The 19,818-nt window shown below is 33.6% G+C and overlaps 1 protein-coding gene across 4 annotated transcripts in view; it reads right to left on the bottom strand.

Annotated features, from left to right (window-relative positions):
- Positions 1–19,818, bottom strand: part of LOC143470393 (uncharacterized) — a 57,917-nt gene that overhangs the window by 25,196 nt on the left and 12,903 nt on the right. For all 4 annotated transcript variants that reach the window (XR_013119360.1, XM_076968502.1, XM_076968503.1 and 1 more), the window contains 10 exons: positions 18,333–18,452; positions 17,681–17,851; positions 16,129–16,256; positions 13,998–14,131; positions 8,831–8,961; positions 4,929–5,025; positions 4,255–4,381; positions 1,885–2,062; positions 985–1,150; positions 637–828 (listed from right to left, as the gene is read on the bottom strand). Coding sequence is in view for 3 of the 4 variants with exons in the window: in XM_076968502.1 (XP_076824617.1) it covers positions 637–828; positions 985–1,150; positions 1,885–2,062; positions 4,255–4,381; positions 4,929–5,025; positions 8,831–8,961; positions 13,998–14,131; positions 16,129–16,256; positions 17,681–17,851; positions 18,333–18,452 (1,444 nt within the window). In the remaining variant the exon portion in view is untranslated. The remainder of the gene's footprint in view (positions 1–636; positions 829–984; positions 1,151–1,884; positions 2,063–4,254; positions 4,382–4,928; positions 5,026–8,830; positions 8,962–13,997; positions 14,132–16,128; positions 16,257–17,680; positions 17,852–18,332; positions 18,453–19,818) is intronic.

Genomic DNA, 19,818 nt, shown 5'->3' with positions numbered 1-19,818 from the left:
TTTCATTGCTTTTCATGATTCATGATTGTCTGACTAGTCTTAAGCAACATTTGTTGGTTGTGCAAGTCCAACCATTCAAAGCGGACTTGCACTTTCATCCATCTTGATACTTCCCTGCTTTGTTCGCACCGGGTCATGGTCGAGGCAAGCTCATCACTCCTAATGTGGGTTGTGTAGTGATAACTACACAAGCCCAGATACTGTCAGTAAAAAAAGCATGCCAGAATACTGAAGTGGAAAACAGCTATACAATAGTGGAAAACAGCTAAACAACAGTGAATTAACAAAGCTTGTTAATATCACATCATTTGAAGTCTGTAAAATGGTGGTTTTATCTCATTGCATTAATTAAAGTAGTTGAGTGTTGCTGTATAAGCACAGGGCCAAGCACGTTTTTCAAATCAACGAATGGAATTGAGTATAATGAATGATACAAAACGTCTTGAAATATTTTACTTTTTTTAAGAAGATCCGTCCAGTCGCTAACGTGACTGTCATGGTCTGGTTAAGTGGATTCTTGCATGGTTTTTAGAGATGGTATCATGCATAACATAACTCTTAAATTTAACGAAACTTTACTGGCAATTTCAGTCTTGCTTTCAAGGTAGGTAGGTAGGTACTATGTATTTGACTCACCTTGTGTTTTTGCACTCTTTGCAACATAGTTGCATTTGTTCTTTTTTCTTTAGTAGAGATCAAAGGAGATGTAGAAGAAACTGCATTTGGGAGTTCAGTAGTTTCTGGGGATGGTGGCGGCTTTGGAGGAGTTTCCTGATGTTTTTCAGATAGTTTCAGGTCCATCGCTCCTTGCTTAAGTCTTCGAATAATCTAGTAAGAAAATAAGTCGAACTAAATGTTTATAGTAGTACACTACATATAGTACGAAAAATTTTAGAAAAAAGTTAAACCATATAATTATGCATTTATTTTATCCATAACTACACCAAGTATAGATTTCTGCAAAGAAAATTTTGTTACCAGTACCTCATCTTTGTAGTAGACCATTAGACGCAGAGACATTATTTTGTTTTCCTGAGCAGTGATACTACTGCTTAATTCTATTATTTCATTTTCCAATTCATCATGTTGGTCTTTCAATGACTGCAGTGACTGTACTAAGTGCACGTTGGTGTTTTTCTCTTGCTGTAAGCTATGTAAAATTCAGTTTTTCAAATTAACATACAAACCTATTAACCTATTTATACATTATAATTGCACCATAACAGTACTATACTCTAAAAATACAAAAACTTCTGCGGAAGCTCATTAACTTCAAGTGGAAGTTGACTGATTAAATTACTGAATATGGTAGTTAACATTAAAATCAAATTTTGTGAATCCACTTGGTATACAAACACTCAAAAGAATATTACAGTGTAATCAATTCATGCAAGATGAAGCATTTAGACCACACTAAATTAAAACATGGAAAAAGAACTGTAATAATTGATTATAATCCAATTGTGTCTAAACTAAATGAACCATGAAAATAAAAGAACAATGAAGTGTGAAAAGTATATACATGTGACACCTATTGTTATCGAGAAAATTAGTGTTTTGTTTCTATTCATTTAGTTATTTTAGTATATCCATTTTTAAATTGCCCTGTCGTAGTCAGACACCAAAGTTACTGGATTAAAAGGGTGAAAGGCATTAAAAAAATCTGTTTCTGGTAATTCCATCCCGAATAGCGATTATTCCTTTTTATATGTTCAAAAAATGAGGCTCGACGCCCTGAGAGTTGATTAATTTTCGCTGTATATTTTTTAATAACTGTTAAATATATATAATCAATTGTACTAAAGCAAAGTAAAAATGCATAGTAAGTTTATTTTAGCAATATATTGGTCACAAGCCAAAAAGCGTTTTTAGAACAGAAATCACCTTTTTTTCAATATATTACATTCATTGTTTCTTGATTCTAGAGCTTCTTTAATGCTTTCAACATAACTTTCTTCCATTGACTGATGCTCTTGTGTTGACTGATGTTCTTGCATTGACTGATTTTCTTGTGTTGACTGATATTCCTGTGGTTCATCAATCTCGCTTTTGTATTCGACATCTATGGATGATAAAGTAGGTTGTGCATACTGTATATATAGATGTATTTTGTATGTTTTACACAGTCAGCCTATTAGTAATAAAACAAAAAGAGTTTATAATGGCAGAATTTAAAGTCACCAAATTTTCATAAAATATGGATACGGACCCACATTACTACGAGTAGGTTTGACCAAATTCAATGATAAAAACATTTCAAACAGGTCAGACCATATTATTCTGTAGTTTTCATTGTACTATCAGATTTTGTGCACTACAGCAAAACGACAAGTAGTCAAACTTTTACAAGCCAAACTCCTACCATTACCACTAGCGAACATTGTTACCAATATCTCATGTCATCTGTTGTAACTAGGGCATGTATTTTTCAATAAAATAAATTTTTTAGTAAAACAGAGAGACAAGAAAACGATAGATAAAAAGTTGGTAATATATTTAACAAAATTCCAAAACTTGACCAAGCTAATAAAATAATGAAAAAAACATTGGGTAACAACAGTCCTTTGAGAAAAGCAGAAAATCATATACAGACGTGCAGTAGGAGCACTAAAACAGTAAACTGAAAGTTGTTGGACTTTTTCCAATAACTGTAGGTAAGTTTAGTCGATCACAATGATTATAACAGCACAACACTTCATTTTCCAACAGTTGCATACTTTTTTGTTAATTATAGCGATAAGTGAAGAAATTAAACATTTGTAAGTTCTGCACTTATCCATCAAATACCTTAGGACTAGCAAGCACTGTTATACTATGTTGGCATTGAAATGCAACAATTTAGTTATGAGCAAACAATGATAAATACGTATCCTTGCCTTTTCATTTATAACTAGACTGTGTTGGTGAATGCACTTGTTTGCATGCTGTGCACAATGCACATAGCTGAAGTTACGCAAGCATGGTAACTTTGTACATCAGAATACAAATCAACTAAAGCCATTATTAGCATTTAGCAGAGCTGGGTAACCGCCCTGTTTGAAAGAGCATTGCTCATGCTCTCAATCGTCAATCAAGATAACAGAGCAGCTCATACTATCACTTTTGAAACAAGAGCACTGTTCGCAAAATATCAAAACAACGCGAAAAGTGAGATAAAAGACAAAATATATTTTTTGCATGGCAATGGTTAAAGCAAGAAGTAAAAAAGGTATTGTGGAAAATCCATGTATGCAAAGTCAACACAGGCAAATGAAGCTACAGCTGGGTAATGCATTGCGGTTGTGGCAAGTTTACTGTTAAGCTTTACTGAATAAGGACAATGAGTGGATAAACACATTAGGGATGAGATATAATGAGGGGCCTGTTCAAGAAATAACGACTGAGGAGTTGGCACAAGCAATGTGGAAAATGAAGTTGAGTAAAGCAGCTCAACTGACAGGTGTCTCAATTGAAGTGATATAATTGTAGGATGGAAAAAACTTTTGCAAATAAGCAATTGCATGACGAAGGGCATTACGGTGTGCAAGACAAAAATGTATGTTCAGGCTATGAAGCGTGCTCGAGCATGCAATGACAGTCCTTTAGAAAGAGTCTTTGAAGAGAAAATACAAAAAATTGTCAAAATCAATGAAATTCAAATGGGATTTATGCCTAGCATAAGGATAATTGATGCTATCTTTTCAGTGAGGCATCTGTTGGAAAAATATGGGAAGATCAGAAGGTCTTGCACTGTATATGATATTCATTGATCAGAAGAAAGCTTTTGATTGCATACCGATGGAGCAGATGTAGAGGGCATTGAGGGAGAAGTAAGTGATGGAGCTTGAAGTGAATGTGACAGATAGGTACAGTGAAGTCAAGACAGTAGTGTTAATCGTGTTAAAGTTGTTTGAAGTTAGGGTTACGGTGCATCAGGGATCAGCACTTAGCCCACTCCTCTTTGTAATTGTTATGGCTGTGCCAACAGATATTTTAAACTTTAAAGGATAACAAGGGAGGTCTTTTCACGCAGATGATATTTGATAATTCTGGGGAACAGTTGGGAAATTGTATAAGAGAAGCCCGAAAAGTGGAGGAATGCTGAAGGACTGAAAGTTAATGTTACAACAACAAAGGCAACGTGAGTTGACAAAATGACCTTAAAAGATGTCTGTTTAGCACACATGATCCTTGCATAAAAATGATTAATATTATAGTTGCGCAAGACCTTGCCAACTTCAACTTATGGAATAAAACTATTTTAATAAATGATACCTTCTACTTCAGATTGATTGGCAAACTCAGTTGCCTCTTCAAGCATCTTTTCCTGCAAAATTATTTTGTCTTGCAAAGAAGATATTTGATTATTCAATTCTTCTTTTTCTTTCTCTTGAGTATCCAGCTACAAACACAGTATCAAACGTATTTCATTTTTGTTTCAAATTTTATTAAACAAACAATTTTTAATATGTATGTATAGTAAATACAGACTCTTTCGAGGTTAGTCGCTATTATCTTTGCAAAGCAAAGTAAGCATATAGTCTTAAATATCTGAGTTTACATGATCAGTGATCAGTCATAATATTCAATTGCAAAACAATCAATGAAAGTTAACATCGTATTCAGATTCCAAATGAACTCTTTTCATTCAAAGCTGTCAAAATGAAGCCAAAACTAATCCGTCATATTCAAAATCAGGATCGGTTATATTTCAGGTGCAAATTATGCCTACTTTCACTTCATGCTTGTTTATGAATTAGTATTGTTATTCAGATTGATAAATAATTAATGGTTCATTGTTTATCAAACACCTTTTTCATTTTAAAAGTATAAGGTAGTTTGCAGTGAGCTATCATCCTTGGAAGCTTGCTCCTACGAGCACTGTCAGTGTAGACAATTCTTCAACTGAAAACATTCAGATAGAAATATTGCACAACAAACAAAATCACCTGCTTTTTTTGTTGAGTGATTTTCCTACGAGCAACTTTTAGTGCCTTTTGTGATTCTTTCAGTTCGATCTGTGCCCGCACAGCTTCTTCTTCTATTCTGCATTGAAGTGTAAGTGAAAAAAAGTAGTTTTGGAAGTAGAATATAATCCACTTTGTCTACAGACTTTTAACAGTGTAATTGTACACATGATATCAATTAACACAGTACAGTAATCATTCAATTTTCGCCCCGTGACTGTGAGGAGCAAAAAGTATGTGAAAGTTCTGAGTTCGAAAAAGCATAAAATGTGCCAGCTGTTAACTACATACTGATGCTACAATGATGTAAAGTTTCACTATTTACCAAATCCAAACAACACTTTAAACACTTAGTTAAAAATAATAAAAAAGCACAGAAAGCATACAGGATTATGTGATGTATCATTATTATGTTTGTCCTCAGATTTACACAGCTTTTTCATTACGATTTCTCATCGCTGGAGCACTCGTTACTGAACTTGTTTCTGAGAAACTACTATCTAAAACACATGTTTTATTTGGACTTTAGGTACTTTTATATCATATTGCAAGAATTTCAAACTGTTCCCCAGCACCTTTGAAGAGAAGCAAACATCGTTAATGCTTTGCCCAAGGCCATGACAACGTCACGGGTATTGAACTCATTGCAAGCCCAGCACCCCAACCAACCATATATACAAAAAATACAAAAATTGAAATTAAGGTTTATGGTCTATTAAAATTCATGGTACGTGAAATGACATAAGGTTTCTGTAAACGTTTATTTATATTACAAACAGGCCATATTTGTTGGATTGTAAGTCGCGATTTATAAAGATTTTGAATCATCAATTTTGCAGTTTATACTCAAGGGCGGCTTACATTTTTTTATCAAGCCAAAATTTTATCTGGCATTTTTTCATTGGCCACACTAAATAGAGAAAACCGGCTTTCTCCTTTTTACTCCCTGTTTGTGGAACTGTCGTAAAGAATAGTGAGTATATTGCAGAGACTCAATGTGTGTACCTTATGTTTCAGTGCAACTTACTTACTGCACCATTACATGTGGTTTATAGCCTAGCAAATACAGTATGTAGGCTATACATATACATTTCGTCTACTAGTATATATGCAAAACTGGCACCCTAGAGCTTCCATCCAAAACATTCAGTGGAAAACGGCAAGGGAACCACCCTTTTCCGCTTATCAAGGCAAAACGTGGCGTAGAAGGCAATTATAATATTGGACCAAGGACCTGGATTTCCTTATGACTTGACTCCGAGTGTTTGTAGCCATCGCTTATAGTTTTCCATGGCACAAGTACAGTCTTGATGTTAATGTCCAATTTTTATATATATTTCAGATATAAGCCATGATTAGACAATATATGGATGGATGCTTTCAAAAACCAAGATAACATCGAATCTCCCAAACAATGTCATCAAACCCATACAATTCAATAAAACAGTACTTTTACGTTTTCAGCCAATCAGATCACTACATCTAGCTATAATGTCACAGAAACAAAATAACAAACAGGACAGCAGGAAAATCAAATCCTTTTGTAGCCATAAAATGCAAGAAATTATTTCTTTACATTTTAATGCATTATTATGAACAACTCAAACCGCAAACTACTTGAAGTTATTTTTATTTCCCTAGTTTTAAGTTTCAAATGGTTAGTCATGACCCAAACTGACACAGTAACGAAATATTATTACACGGATATTTTTCAAATATCTTGCTCATAAAATCAGGTTTTTGTCATACTCCGGTAGATCAGCTAGCTTTTCTTAATTTTTTGCTAACTGGGTCCATACTAAGCAGAAAGTCACATTTTTCAAGTGGTTACGTTTTTTGGTAATTCACTACATCTTGTATACACTGGCGTGTAAGCCCCATTCTTTGACGGAAATATCGAATTATAAACTCAACGAAACCCCTAGGAAAAATTTATGTCTCATAGACCGAATTTGGTTCACGTGATAAACAGACCACACATTGTTGTTGAAAATCATGAATGTTAACGTACCAGTAATTTAGATGCTTTTTGGCTAACATTCAACTTCTGTTATTAACGTTGTTGCATTCATAGCCTACTTTTATGTTGTTTTTCACATAGTTAATCTATCGAGTAAGTTTAAAAACGATTGCTTTATTATAAACAATGCCTCGGCAGCAATGCAATTACATTTTTCACCAGACAAAGTGTCTCAGTGCTCGTGTTGGCAACAAGGTGCTGCATTGTCATTTCGCTAAAGACTTTTAAAGAAGAAATGCAATGTGACATGTACAGAACCATCAGTATAAAGCAATAATACTGTGCAGCATAAGATTTACAACGGTGTTAAAAACACGACGAAATAAGATTGGTTAAGTAACACAGTAACACAGATAATGGGGATGTGAACACAGTGAATTTTCTGCACCCAAAATGACCAGCTGCTTCATTTCATCTTCGAAAAATTAAAGACATGTGTTGGATTCCTACTGTACACATTTTGTGTTGACACTGGATTCATCCACTGGATTCATCATGGTGGAATGAGCGCAAAAGAGTACTTTTTTGAAAATGCCATAACTCCGCAACCACTTGTCCGATTTTGACAAAAAAGTTTTGATGCTCTTAAAATTAAATTATTTTTCCTTTATGCTTAATTTTAGCAAAATCTGAGACTTTGGGTTACGTGACCCCTAAGCAAAACAAGTATTTAATAAAAAATAAAAATTAGAATTGTTCAAGACTTTCCTTGGGACACCAGGATCACAGCCCTTATACCATAAAAAAGACATAGGAAGCATACAAGTTCAGTAAAAAGCAAGTGAATTTTAAAAAATCTGTATCTGTCGTAGGCAAAATACCTACTCTATCAACCCTAGTTAATAGCAATAATAGAACAAATTTCAATACAGCGGTTTCTCAATTATCTGATCTCTTTTTAAAAATATAAGTGGGTAAGCAAAAATACGAATAGTTGCATTCTTACATTTAAGAGATAAAACAATTCTATTCTGCTTCATGTTGCCTTTCAAATAGAAAGCCTTCTCAAAATTTCAAAGTGGAGTATGACTTGAGTATAGGATTTAGTGTTTAACAATGAACAGCAGGTACAGTAACTTTAATGAAAATAGGCTATATTCGACACATTGTATAGCTATAGCTGCAAGAGGCTTCACTGTTCATTTGTTTTAACTGTACTGTTATAGGTGGGCAGTACCGCGGTACTATAGTATTTTTCAAAAAACTTCAGTCGGTCCGGGTACTCAGTACTTTTCACGTGATTATTTCTTATTATTATATTTTATATTATATTATTATTATTATTATATTATTATATTTTAACAAGTATGTTTTCAAAAATACATGTTAATTAATCCTTCATACTAAATTTAGCAACTGTTGATCTTTTTTAATCTTGAAATGTAAAGTAAAAATACAAATGATTAATATCACATACGTTTGATCTGGAGTAACGTTTACCGGGGGCATAATAGCGGCAAACATTGCATTTGCAGCAGCATCTTTTATAGAAAAAGTACTGGTACCGAGTACCGACAAAGTATCCAACTACTTTTTAAAAATAGTACCGCATACCGGAACCGTCGATATATTTTTTGCCAAGAACCGGTACCGTTAATGATGGTACTTTCAAAGTACTGACTGTCCACCTCTGTGTAATGTTATGTCAAAAAATTGCTTCATCAGGCAACTGGATAATCCAATGACTATTAACCATAGAACTACCATACCGATCCGGTCATTCTAGGTATAACAATTTTCCAGTAGCTCTAGGGTTAAATAATGTGTGAATATCAAGGAAGCATTGTACTTAAAACTTTTTAAAAAGTTTTTTTGTAAAAACAATAACCAGCAAACATGGTTAAATATGTTCCAATACACTAACTTCTTCAAGACATTCTGAGAATCACCAATGGCCACTTTAAATTGATTAATTTCAACAGCTCTTTTTTCCAAACTCCTTTTTATAAATTCCAATATCAACACACTTCTGGACAGTCTTTTTCTACAGGAAGGCTAAAATCAATATGCAAAAAAATATCATTATGTTAATCATTAAAAAAAATAAAATCATATCTTGAATTTATAATTCCCCAAATAGCATAACATATGTAACCAACTACTTCCTAAAGCAACCCAATTCAGATTTAAATAATTCTGAATAATTTTCACAAAGCTTTTGGCAAGCCCTCTGAAGTGAAATATCTTCATCCGCAGTGACTACATTGACTGGGCGTCATTCTGTAGCAGGTTAGACCATGCCGTCCAGAGAAATCTCCATGTCTTTAATTGCGCCCTGGCTGAGAAGTTTGATCCTGTGAATAGTTGAAATGATGAAGGTGACATCTGCATCATAACACCGATGTTGGTGACATCGCTGTTGCAGGCATTTAACAGGCATTGGATGGGAAAAAATTGTGTGGTAGCTAAAGTCTGGCCTCTTCAGGCCTATTAGAACTGCCCAACTGCTCTCACATGGACGTAAACAAAAAACTCCCTCCAGCTGCCATTTCCAGTTCTGTCGTGCAGTTTACGTTGTTGATTAGGATTGAGACCTCCAGCTTCGGAACCTGGGTAATATCTTGTCAAAAATATTGTTAATGAAAATCTACTCACAATAAAGCTGACTTGTGCTGTTTCTTTTTCCTGCAAACAGCTTGTAGAAATTGGCCGGTTTGACATCCACTGGCACAGCGAGATTTTCTCCAATGTCGATAACAAATCGGTACTTTGTTCACTTTGTTGCCAGCTTGTCACAGCAGGCTTGTCAGTGGGTTTATGAGTTTTGTCAACTTTATGAATTCATTCCAATTTGGTAAAATAAGCAGACTCTGGCGTCGTCTTCTGTTTCGACTGCAACCTGATTGGCGCAAGTAAATGACAACTCATCGCTTTTAATTTTGAAGAAGGGCTTTAGGACGGCCTCTTAACTTACTGAATGAAGGAAGTGAGTTTTAAGATCCTTGACCAAGGGAATAGTAATTAAGAGAAAATCACACATGTTGTCACCTGGCTTGTGAGTCAATTTACTCCAGAACCTGAATCTTCGAATCCTGAAGCTACAAATGTTATGGATGAAACTGGCCCTTCAAAAAGGCTTCAATTTCTTACATTTCCAACTCGTTCACTTGTTTTGTCGGAGTTGTTTGTCATGCTAGGTTTGCCAACAGTATGTACATAGTACTTGTTTGTTTTGTCAAGAAAAATCGAGCCACTCTGGTCTCTAGAATGTCTTTGACATTGAGAAAACGTCAAAGGTTTAGTCAAAGGCGCTGAAGTTATTTCTAGTAGAAGAACTGAACCTGGTTGCAGCCAGACTTTCATTTCACAATTTATGCAGAAATGCTGTTAGGGTTTCTGACTGCTCTCTCTAGCAGAAATTCTGGACTTCCATTCGCTTATGATGACATCGTTCATGATGTCGTCTTCGCATGAGTTTCAATATCTGCTCCATTTCTATCTTTGCTATTTATATGAACAGTACCTGACTGCATTTCACTCGTTCAGTGGGATTCCATCCTCATCGCCAATGTTATATTTTTGAGCTACAACACAAAGATAAACGAGAACATCCAAGCAGGTTAGACTAAGAAGCACTGTAGAATGTAATATGAAGAATGAATTACCAGCGCTGTAAGGTTTTCTTATATAGTGTGGCACAAACAATTACCAATGAGCATTATAAAGAATTTAAATTGCAGTAAGACATAAGTGTGCTGGACATTACACGAACCCAACAATTTCCTTATGCCAAAAGCTGAAAAAATTGTAACCAGCTCCTGTAAAGCTAACCAAAGGAAACAAAAAAGTACTCAGAACCATCACCAATGCTTCACATATGCACAAGCCGTAGCACGGAAGCAACAATTATCATGACAAGGTTACATCATGTGTTCCAGCAGTCACTGAAAAATGCAACAAAATAGAGGACGGCATGACTACAACAAATGGACAGCAACAGTCAATGAACAATTGAAGGGGAAATGAAAAAAAAACAGAAACACAATTATACAACACAGTTTTGACACAAAATTACACACATACAAACGTTTCTTACGTTTATGGGAATGTTATGTGGGACACTGCCGCAACCACGTATTTTTAATACTGGATGAGTGAGCCCTTGTTTCTTACAAAATTCTTGTGCAGATCTTATAATTATATTATCATTACAATGCACAATGTTGCGTTTCTATCTTTAAGTCTACTCTAGTTTTGCAGTGATACTGAAAGCATTTTTTGAGTAATGTATTCCTGAAAAGAGTTATCAATTTAATATGAAACAATAAAAAAAACAACCAAAACACAGTTAGCTTGGTTAATATCCAAAGATGTACAGGCGCTGACTGGGGTTGGCAGGAGTGATTTTTACCCAATCTGCCATTAATCATTGTCGTGATTCTTGGCGAGTAAAGCAGATGATGTTAATTTTTTTACAAAGTAAACAAATGCATCTATCTGTTTGTTAGCAAGTGTTTACCGCTACCAAGTACCAACTTGACACGTGATTAACATCACAAATTCTCATCACATAATGAACCGTCTTCCATTAATACAAACCTCGGTACAATCCTATTACCTTGTTGCAAACATGTTGCGCAAAACTTATTGCCCTCTTCTTTTCTCCATATTAAGCATGAAATTATTAAACTTAATCATCCTCTATCTCAATTATAAATCAATGCAACACGTTCCACTAATTTCAGAAGCAATGTTATCGTGACCAAATGCAAATTTTGCTAATTATCTTTTTCTTTCCTACAATAAGAAGCTGAAAAATTTTGCAAGCAATTGTGCAATATGCTGTGACATCCTCGCTATCATAATTCTATCTATTATAGCCTCTCGGGATATCATAATCTTGTGGCCAGATTTTAATTACCTGTCCTACTCTTGTTTACCTAATTTAAACAGTGTAACGTACTCATTATATAACATTACACCAGCTATAGTGCTTCCTATATTTCACGTACTGGTCATGACACACTATCTTCTACACTAGCTGTTGCGATTACATAAACAGCCTATCCATTAGTAAGAAAGATGAGTAAAGACATAAAGTTATTACATGCTACGCTACGAGATTATTGATTACTTTTTCAGCAATACTGCCTACATATAAAACATCATTTAATGCATTTTCAGTACTATTATTAATTAACTGATAGTGAAGAGGTTTTATAAATTGGATATGTATTTAGTAATTTAGCGATCAGATATAACAGACAGGCATATTATCTCAGGAGTCCGATAACTTACACGAATGTAAGTAAGGACTAATAGTACAAAACAGATAACAAATATTCTCTAGAAAGTTCAAATTTGTTTAACAGCACAATAAAAAAATAAACAGTCGTTGTAAATACCCAGCCAAACCGGCAATTTTGCAGGAAGTTGTGTTGCAGTTGATAACAAATTCGTTATAGGTCTTTTTTTCAAAAGCACAATTCATTGTTATTAAGTTATAGCGTCACGATGGTGAACGAACACCACAGATTAAGACGTCATGGTGCATTATTCCATTATAGTCAAAGACCAAAACCCAGGATGGGCTTATACGGTGAGTATAGGCTAAAAGCAATATTCTTGACCTAAAAAACAGTAGTGAGCTTATATGCCGGGTCCTTATGGTCCTATATGCTGGCACATACAGTATTGCAAGCAGTGTATATATAGCCCTGCTGATATTGCAAAAGAGCTGTGCAATTATAATCACATGCTGCTGACAGCAAGCATGTGAGTAAAGACAAAATAACAAAGACATTATATTATGAGGATTAAAGGTTAACTAGTAAAAAGTATGAACGTGGAATCAAATTGAAGTATGAGGTCATACCAACGGACTTCCGGTGTGTCTTTAATGAGTACTCAAAGTCAATGTCACACAGGCAAGTACATCTTGACTTTTGAAACCAACCTTATATGACAAGTTTTCATTAAGGTATTTAAAAACATCTGTATACTACGTGGTGTGACTAGCAGGATTGTGATGGTCAATGTGCACATTACCACATTGGTGTAAAAATGAACGTTACAATCATTGTGTCGATAATAGGCCAATAACATAGTATAATTTTGCACAATTGTTGTATCCAAAAGTATTTAATAAATTCCTGTGCACGAGGACCTTCATACAAAACCTTGTTTAAGTAATGTCTGACATGTGTCGCAAAATTTTATAACACCATTTTTTCTTGAATATGTGAATTAAATTAAGGTGGTATCGGATTATTTACCTCTGAAGTGAGAAAAGTCTTTGCACAATATAAACTCGACAATGATTACTTGTCACTTGGGCTTGTTTAATGAGCTTGCCTTTGTGGAGATATGTTATGACTGATATGTTTCCAACCAAGGGTGCTCACTATTCATATCACATTGAGGTTATATGGAGACTAGATTTCTAAGAATACAAAGGTCACATTGTTCTCGCCTTTTTTTGCGTTAGCAATGATTTAATATTACACTATAGGGGTATGAAAAAATGTTAATGTTAATTTTCAATGGTGTTACGTTGAAGAACTTAGCAATCCATCAAAACAGTCTTTTTGGTTACCACAAATATAAAAACAAATATGTTTTGTTAAAACAACTTTTTGTTTTTTGCTCACGTGGCCTCATAAAGATATAAAGCAAACTTCAAACCTTTGGCCATGAGAGGTCTGACAGATAGAGACAGATGGACAGACAATAAAGCGAATGTAGAGTGGTCCTTTTGCAGAAAGCTCTTTCCAAGTTTTTTTTAAAAGGTATGTTTATAGAAATTTTTGAATTAGTATTTCAATACTGCTTCTGACTGAATACTAAATACTCTTACTCTAGTGATTTTCAGTAAATTATAGCAGAAAAAGCAATAGACAATTCACATCACAAATTTATCTGGCAATTGCTTTAGTCAGGTTTTGTGCTAAGAAGATGTCACTTAGTGAAATATTAACATTGCAGGACATAAAATCATACGCACCTATTTCAAACTTCCATCAGTTTATAAATATTTAACAAATCTATTACAACCAGTACTTCACACCAAATGCAACACAAAAAAGTCATACCTTTGTAAATTTGTGCACATATGCCTCTCGTATATAAAACACCACATCCAACAGAGCCAATTCTGAGTAGTCTGAGATTTCCTGCTGAATCGCAATTCCAATTTCTTGGTACTGCATACTTTTTGCATCATTATCTAAGCAATATTAGCAGCAATGTACACTAGTAAGGAACAGACACCAATTTCGAACAAGGACATATATTGTTTTAAATTCCTCCCTGTGCTTACTTCAATTATATGTTCGTAAAATTTTTGTCCTGCTAAAATATTTAAATTTGTACTGTATACATTGTTTATAGCCATTGATTGTGAGGAGCAAAAAGTATGGTACTGACCTCGTTATATAATGGCCAAACAACAAAGACACTTACAAAAAGTTAACAAATGAGAATGATGCTACACTTAAACAATACTAAAGCAAACAGGAAAAAACACAAGGTATGCATATTTATACCAAAAACAATATATTCAGGGAAACATCGAGGGCATGCTTAAAATTTGTTACTGTGCATGTTGGATAGTAAAACTAAAACACCACCAAAACAAACACCATCCCAGGAATCATGATCCCATTTCAGTGGGCAAGGTGAAGGCAAGATTTTGGGGCACTCAAGTGTTTCAATGTATAGTATTTTCTTGACAAACATGATGAGTTTGTTGTGATCAGTATAGAAAAGAGTAAATAGTAGTCGCATTTTACATGCCCTTCTCTTAAAAGTTGATTCCAAAAAACACTACCCTTTTCTAAGTTGTTTTGAGCAAACAACATAAGATAATATGTTAAACACAATTATTGATTGGATCACTGTGTGTTACTGATCGAGATCTGTTTATTTAAAACAACACCACATGTTTTTTTTCGGGAAGGTTATTCATTTTTTTTAAACTAAAAATCTTTGTTTGCTTTGATCCCCTTAAAAGTTTTAACCGTTGTGGTGAAAGATTACAATTTTTGTAATTTATGACTTATCAATGAAATATGCTAAAGCAGCAATAAACCTAACACAGAACCCAATTATATAAGATCACAAAAGCAGTTTAGCCTTGACTAGCCTAGCAACCATCACAGTGTATTTCAATTACATTACAAAACAAAATCTTCTCTTTCTTATCACCTTGCTTATGCATGAAATAAACAGCATACTCTCTATTTTTACATCAACTCCTTGAGTGGTCCTATGTTACAAAATTTCACGTTTTGTAATTATTTGTGTAGTAGCCATGCCAATAAGTTTATTACTGCACTTTGACATATTTTTAGATGTATATTTAGATATATTCCACCCATATTGTTGCAGCCATTCTTGAGCACAACATGTGACTTTATGTTTGATTTTACCGATATACCACTTGTGAATCCTTGTATTGTTTTTTGTAAGTTTTCTCTCCAAAATAACAGTTTGCGCCATTACCTACAACTTCTTCCCAAGGAATGTTACACTGCCCACAAGTTCTAATCTCACTAATTACGATTGTTAATTGCACTTTGGTTTTGGTCAGCAAGTGTTTACGTTTTCACTCTTTGTTTTGGATTTTAAGCAAAGGCCAGTTTTACTGATGATCATGAGCAATACTGTTGTTTTTATCGTGCTCTGAAAATAGGCTTATAAAATGAAGTTCTGCGTTTAGAAGGAGATTGTTTTATTTCAAAAACAAACATGGAGTAAATTGGGACAATGCAAACACAGCTGGCTTAATAAGGGAATGCCCTTTTTATCCAATTTATATGGGCTTATAAACCAGTAAGCACTGCACTTAGTAAACAATCAAATTCGAAAAATCAGTTGTGTTTTACATAGATGTACTTGAGCCAATAGAATTTTTTTTGGATGAACATTGTCCACGCTGCCATTATTTTTAGCTCTCCTCCAGAATTTTTGGTTTTGTATTCATTCACTTTAACTAATAATGATAAGTACATAGAATTTTTCACCTTTAACTGGCTATTCTAATTTCTGCCTAAACGATTACAAAATGAACAAAATTTCAAAAATGCATTTACACAGTTGGTTAAAGAAATGAAATTTTCATTATTTTGACTCTTCCAATTATATTGTGATTGTGACTGAAATTTAAGATTACGGCTACTAAAATACTGACTGCACTTAGTACAAAAACACAAAATTTATTACCTTTCAAGACTGGTATAGAATTTATTTTGTCAAAAACAGGTAAACAATCAGTATCTTCTTTTGGTATGGTGCGACAGAGTTCAGATCTAAGCTTTTCAAATTTCTGTAGTTTATGTCGAAGTTTCTGGCTAAATATATTTGTGAAGAGTTATCACTAATTTTCAAACACAATAATGTTATAAATCAAGCAATTAATACAATCAAGTTCTCCTTTGTCACAGGTATGTTTGATATAATCCATACTAAGCTATATTATATAAGCTAAATATGCCATACACAGTATGAATACAAAAAACATGTTTTACCCAAGAAAAAAAATATAAGGTTCTGTTCAATTCTGTAATAATAGAAACAAACAATAACCTAGCCAAGTAAAATGAAAAGCATTCAATATAACCAGCCGCTACAATAAATGGCAATGTTGTGACACTATTAACCAGATCTCGTAAACATACACCTGATATATGATTGAATGCTCATAATTGTAAAAATTAGAAAAACAAAACCTACCAAAGGAAAATACTTGAAGTTTTTCTCTCTTAAAGGGTACTTTTTGAAATAATTAGGTTCAAAAGTATTGTTTAGTGATTAAGCAACAAAAAGTGGTTATAAAAGTGAGCACTACATAGAAAAAGCTCAGTGCGTTTGCTGGTTTATAGAAAAAAGTTTATCCAATAGATATCACTTACCAAACCAAAGTCTGAGATAATGATTTACAGAATCGAATAACTGAAGCAATTGCTACACTTACTATTAATGTTGTAGCAAAAAGATGGCAAGAAATTTAATATCGGCTGGATATCCTACGGGCAACTGATGTTACACATGTATAGGTGTACGAATAAATCTAAAAAAAATGGAACATTTCCCTCCAACCAGAGACAAACTGCATTAAAAGAGAACTTACAATATAAAGTTTTGGTGAATTTTTGAAGTTATAGCGATAATTTATGGATAAAAATAATTGTTGTATATTTGTTTTGTATTAATTTATACCAATTTTCACCCAAAGGAGCAGCTCATCCTAAAAATCAATGATGCTGGAACCCAAATATGATATATGATTTCATAAGCTCTTGAAAGATAAATCATTACATCAAAGCCATAAAATACTAGGAATTAACATGTTTTACAATCTTTTGCTTTAATGCACGTGCTGATCTAACTTCTTCCCAGTGAAATGAAATGCAGCAGCCAACTAAAAAAGTGAGCTTAAAAAGTTGTTGCCAGCCCTGGGCTCTGGCCTACTGTATTACCAAACACAGTTATCAGACAGAGACATGTAACCTTGGCAAAATGTAAACTATCAGAATACATAATTTTATAACAACAACTACTACAACTGAAGGAAAATTTGTAATTCTTGAAAGTGATATTGAGAAAATGTTTATAAAGTTGGAATAAGTAAGAAGTGGCAATGCATATGTTTTATGTGCAGCATGCCGATAATTATGATGCCAGCTGAAGCATTTCTAGTATGTGCTAAAATACTGAGCCAGTTTTAAACAATCTAATAACTATGCACAAATGAGGCAACTTATGTCACGTATACCTGCACCAAAGCTTCTGTAACAAAACAAAATTTTTATTCCTGTTGGCTAAGATATGCGTCGGAATCTTGCCAGAAAGTACATCATATGTGTCATCAGCAGAAAACAAACATAAAAGTTGTTCCAGTTTCTGAGCACACTGCCACATTTTTTGAAAGCAAAGCGCAATGTTCCTGTTAAACAAATAGCACAAATGAAAAAACTAAACATTTAACCTGCAAACATTCTTAAACTTTTAAAAATATTTTAAACGAAACCTGTAGATCTTTTATATTGAAAATGTTGATCATTTTGCACTTAGCAAGCTAGCACACTGGTAATATGTTGCATAAAAAGTTACAATATATCTAAATTGCTAGAAAAAGTTTATAATATCTCACTCAAAACAATAATAATTTTTCAAAAAGAAATTTTGATCACACAATATTAGAAATGAGTTATAAAATATCTACCACTTTTACCACCAAAAAGTATCAATTAGACACATACAAATATATCAAAAAACAAACATGTTTGTTGTTTGTATAAAAATCACCTGTTTAAACTTTTAATACTGTAAAAAGCAAATAAGTATAAACATGAATCCATCATAAGCATGTATTCAAAACACGAAATTAAGTAGCAAAAACTGAGAATACTTTAAAAGCAAGATACTTATAAGAATTGACAACTTCCTCCTCTCTGTGCTCAATACTTTCAAATCCAATGTCATCCAATGTTGTTTGAAAAGAAACACTGTTCATCCAATCAAAAAGTTCAGCAAATTTTGAAGCTCTTAAAATTAATTATTTAAATTAGTTAAAAACACTGATGATTATTACCATCAAAAAAATTGCAGCTCATATTGTTTCCAACTTGGAAAAATAGTGGAGCATGCAGCAAAATGTAACGCAACAACATTAAATTCTGTTACGCTCACTTTATGTCCAGATGTTAATACATAAAAAAGTCACACAAAATTTGTGAAAGACACAATGCAAGCAATTAAAAAGGATAACATCATATATCAGGGTATCAGGGGCTTGAGTCGGAAAATGCCATTACTTTTGCTGAATTGACTCTAGTTTTTGAGATATTGCTTCTTCCTTACATATACCATGGAAAGTTAGAAATGTATGCTAGTGAGTGGCATAGGTTAATAAAAACTGGAGCATGTGAAGCAGCTATTTAGTTTTGTCCAAATGTTGAGTTGTCTGGTCTGGTATGGTCTGATGATCGTGTTTTCATGTTGTATCAATTTATATATTTTGATAAATTGATGATGATTAACTGTATGTAGGTGAAATATATTTCTATTTTAGAACGTGCAAATCGACCCTGGTTGATTTCATGTTTTTATAATTATCAAACAAAATAGATCAGAATAGATATTCCATTTAGGCACACCTACTAAATACCGGTACATGGTTATTTTGACATATGAGATCCTGGATAGCTAAAAAAAAATTAGTTTTAATCCTGAAGAAAATATGGTTAGTTACGATGTTAAGTCACTAATTTATTAATATGCCACTTAAATATGCAGTGATAAAGCCATGATTATGCCTTGTTTTACCAAAAAAATTTTCAAAGATCTTTAGATATTGCCTCTGGCGTTACTTACTTCACAAAGGCACTTTATTTAAACAAAGTGATGGAGTTGTTATTGGGAAACCTACTTGAATCTATTCTGGCAAATTCTGTTTTAAGTCAAAACCTTCACAACATCACCACATTTTTGAACCAATTCAATAACTAACACGCCATTTCACTTAAAATTCACTAAGAAATCTGCAACAATAAATCTAGCTTTCCCTGACACAGAAATTTCCCTCATGGTATCACGTAAATGTTTGTGTCTTGGGCTTTCAAGGAAAAACAAACACATGAGTGTTAATAAATTATTAAGCATTAGCTCCACTCAGTTGGAAAAAAAAGGTTTAAACAAGTATTTACTCACTCGAGAAGGAAAGTTTGTTCCAGTGAAAAAAATGTTTCAAAACATTTTATTGAAGTATCATAAAAGTCTGAAAGGTGATCCTTTACAGTAAAATCCATAAACTTCAAAACATTTCTTTAACAGCAATCATACACACAATTTTTTTGATGAAACTCTGAACGCGTTTTTAACCAGAATAAAACAATCCACAGAACCTAATCA

This window comes from Clavelina lepadiformis, chromosome 9 (genome assembly GCF_947623445.1).
Source record: "Clavelina lepadiformis chromosome 9, kaClaLepa1.1, whole genome shotgun sequence".
Lineage (NCBI taxonomy): Eukaryota > Metazoa > Chordata > Ascidiacea > Aplousobranchia > Clavelinidae > Clavelina > Clavelina lepadiformis.
The sequence above is the reverse complement of the archived record's forward strand: the minus strand, read 5'-3'. Positions and strand labels throughout refer to the sequence as shown.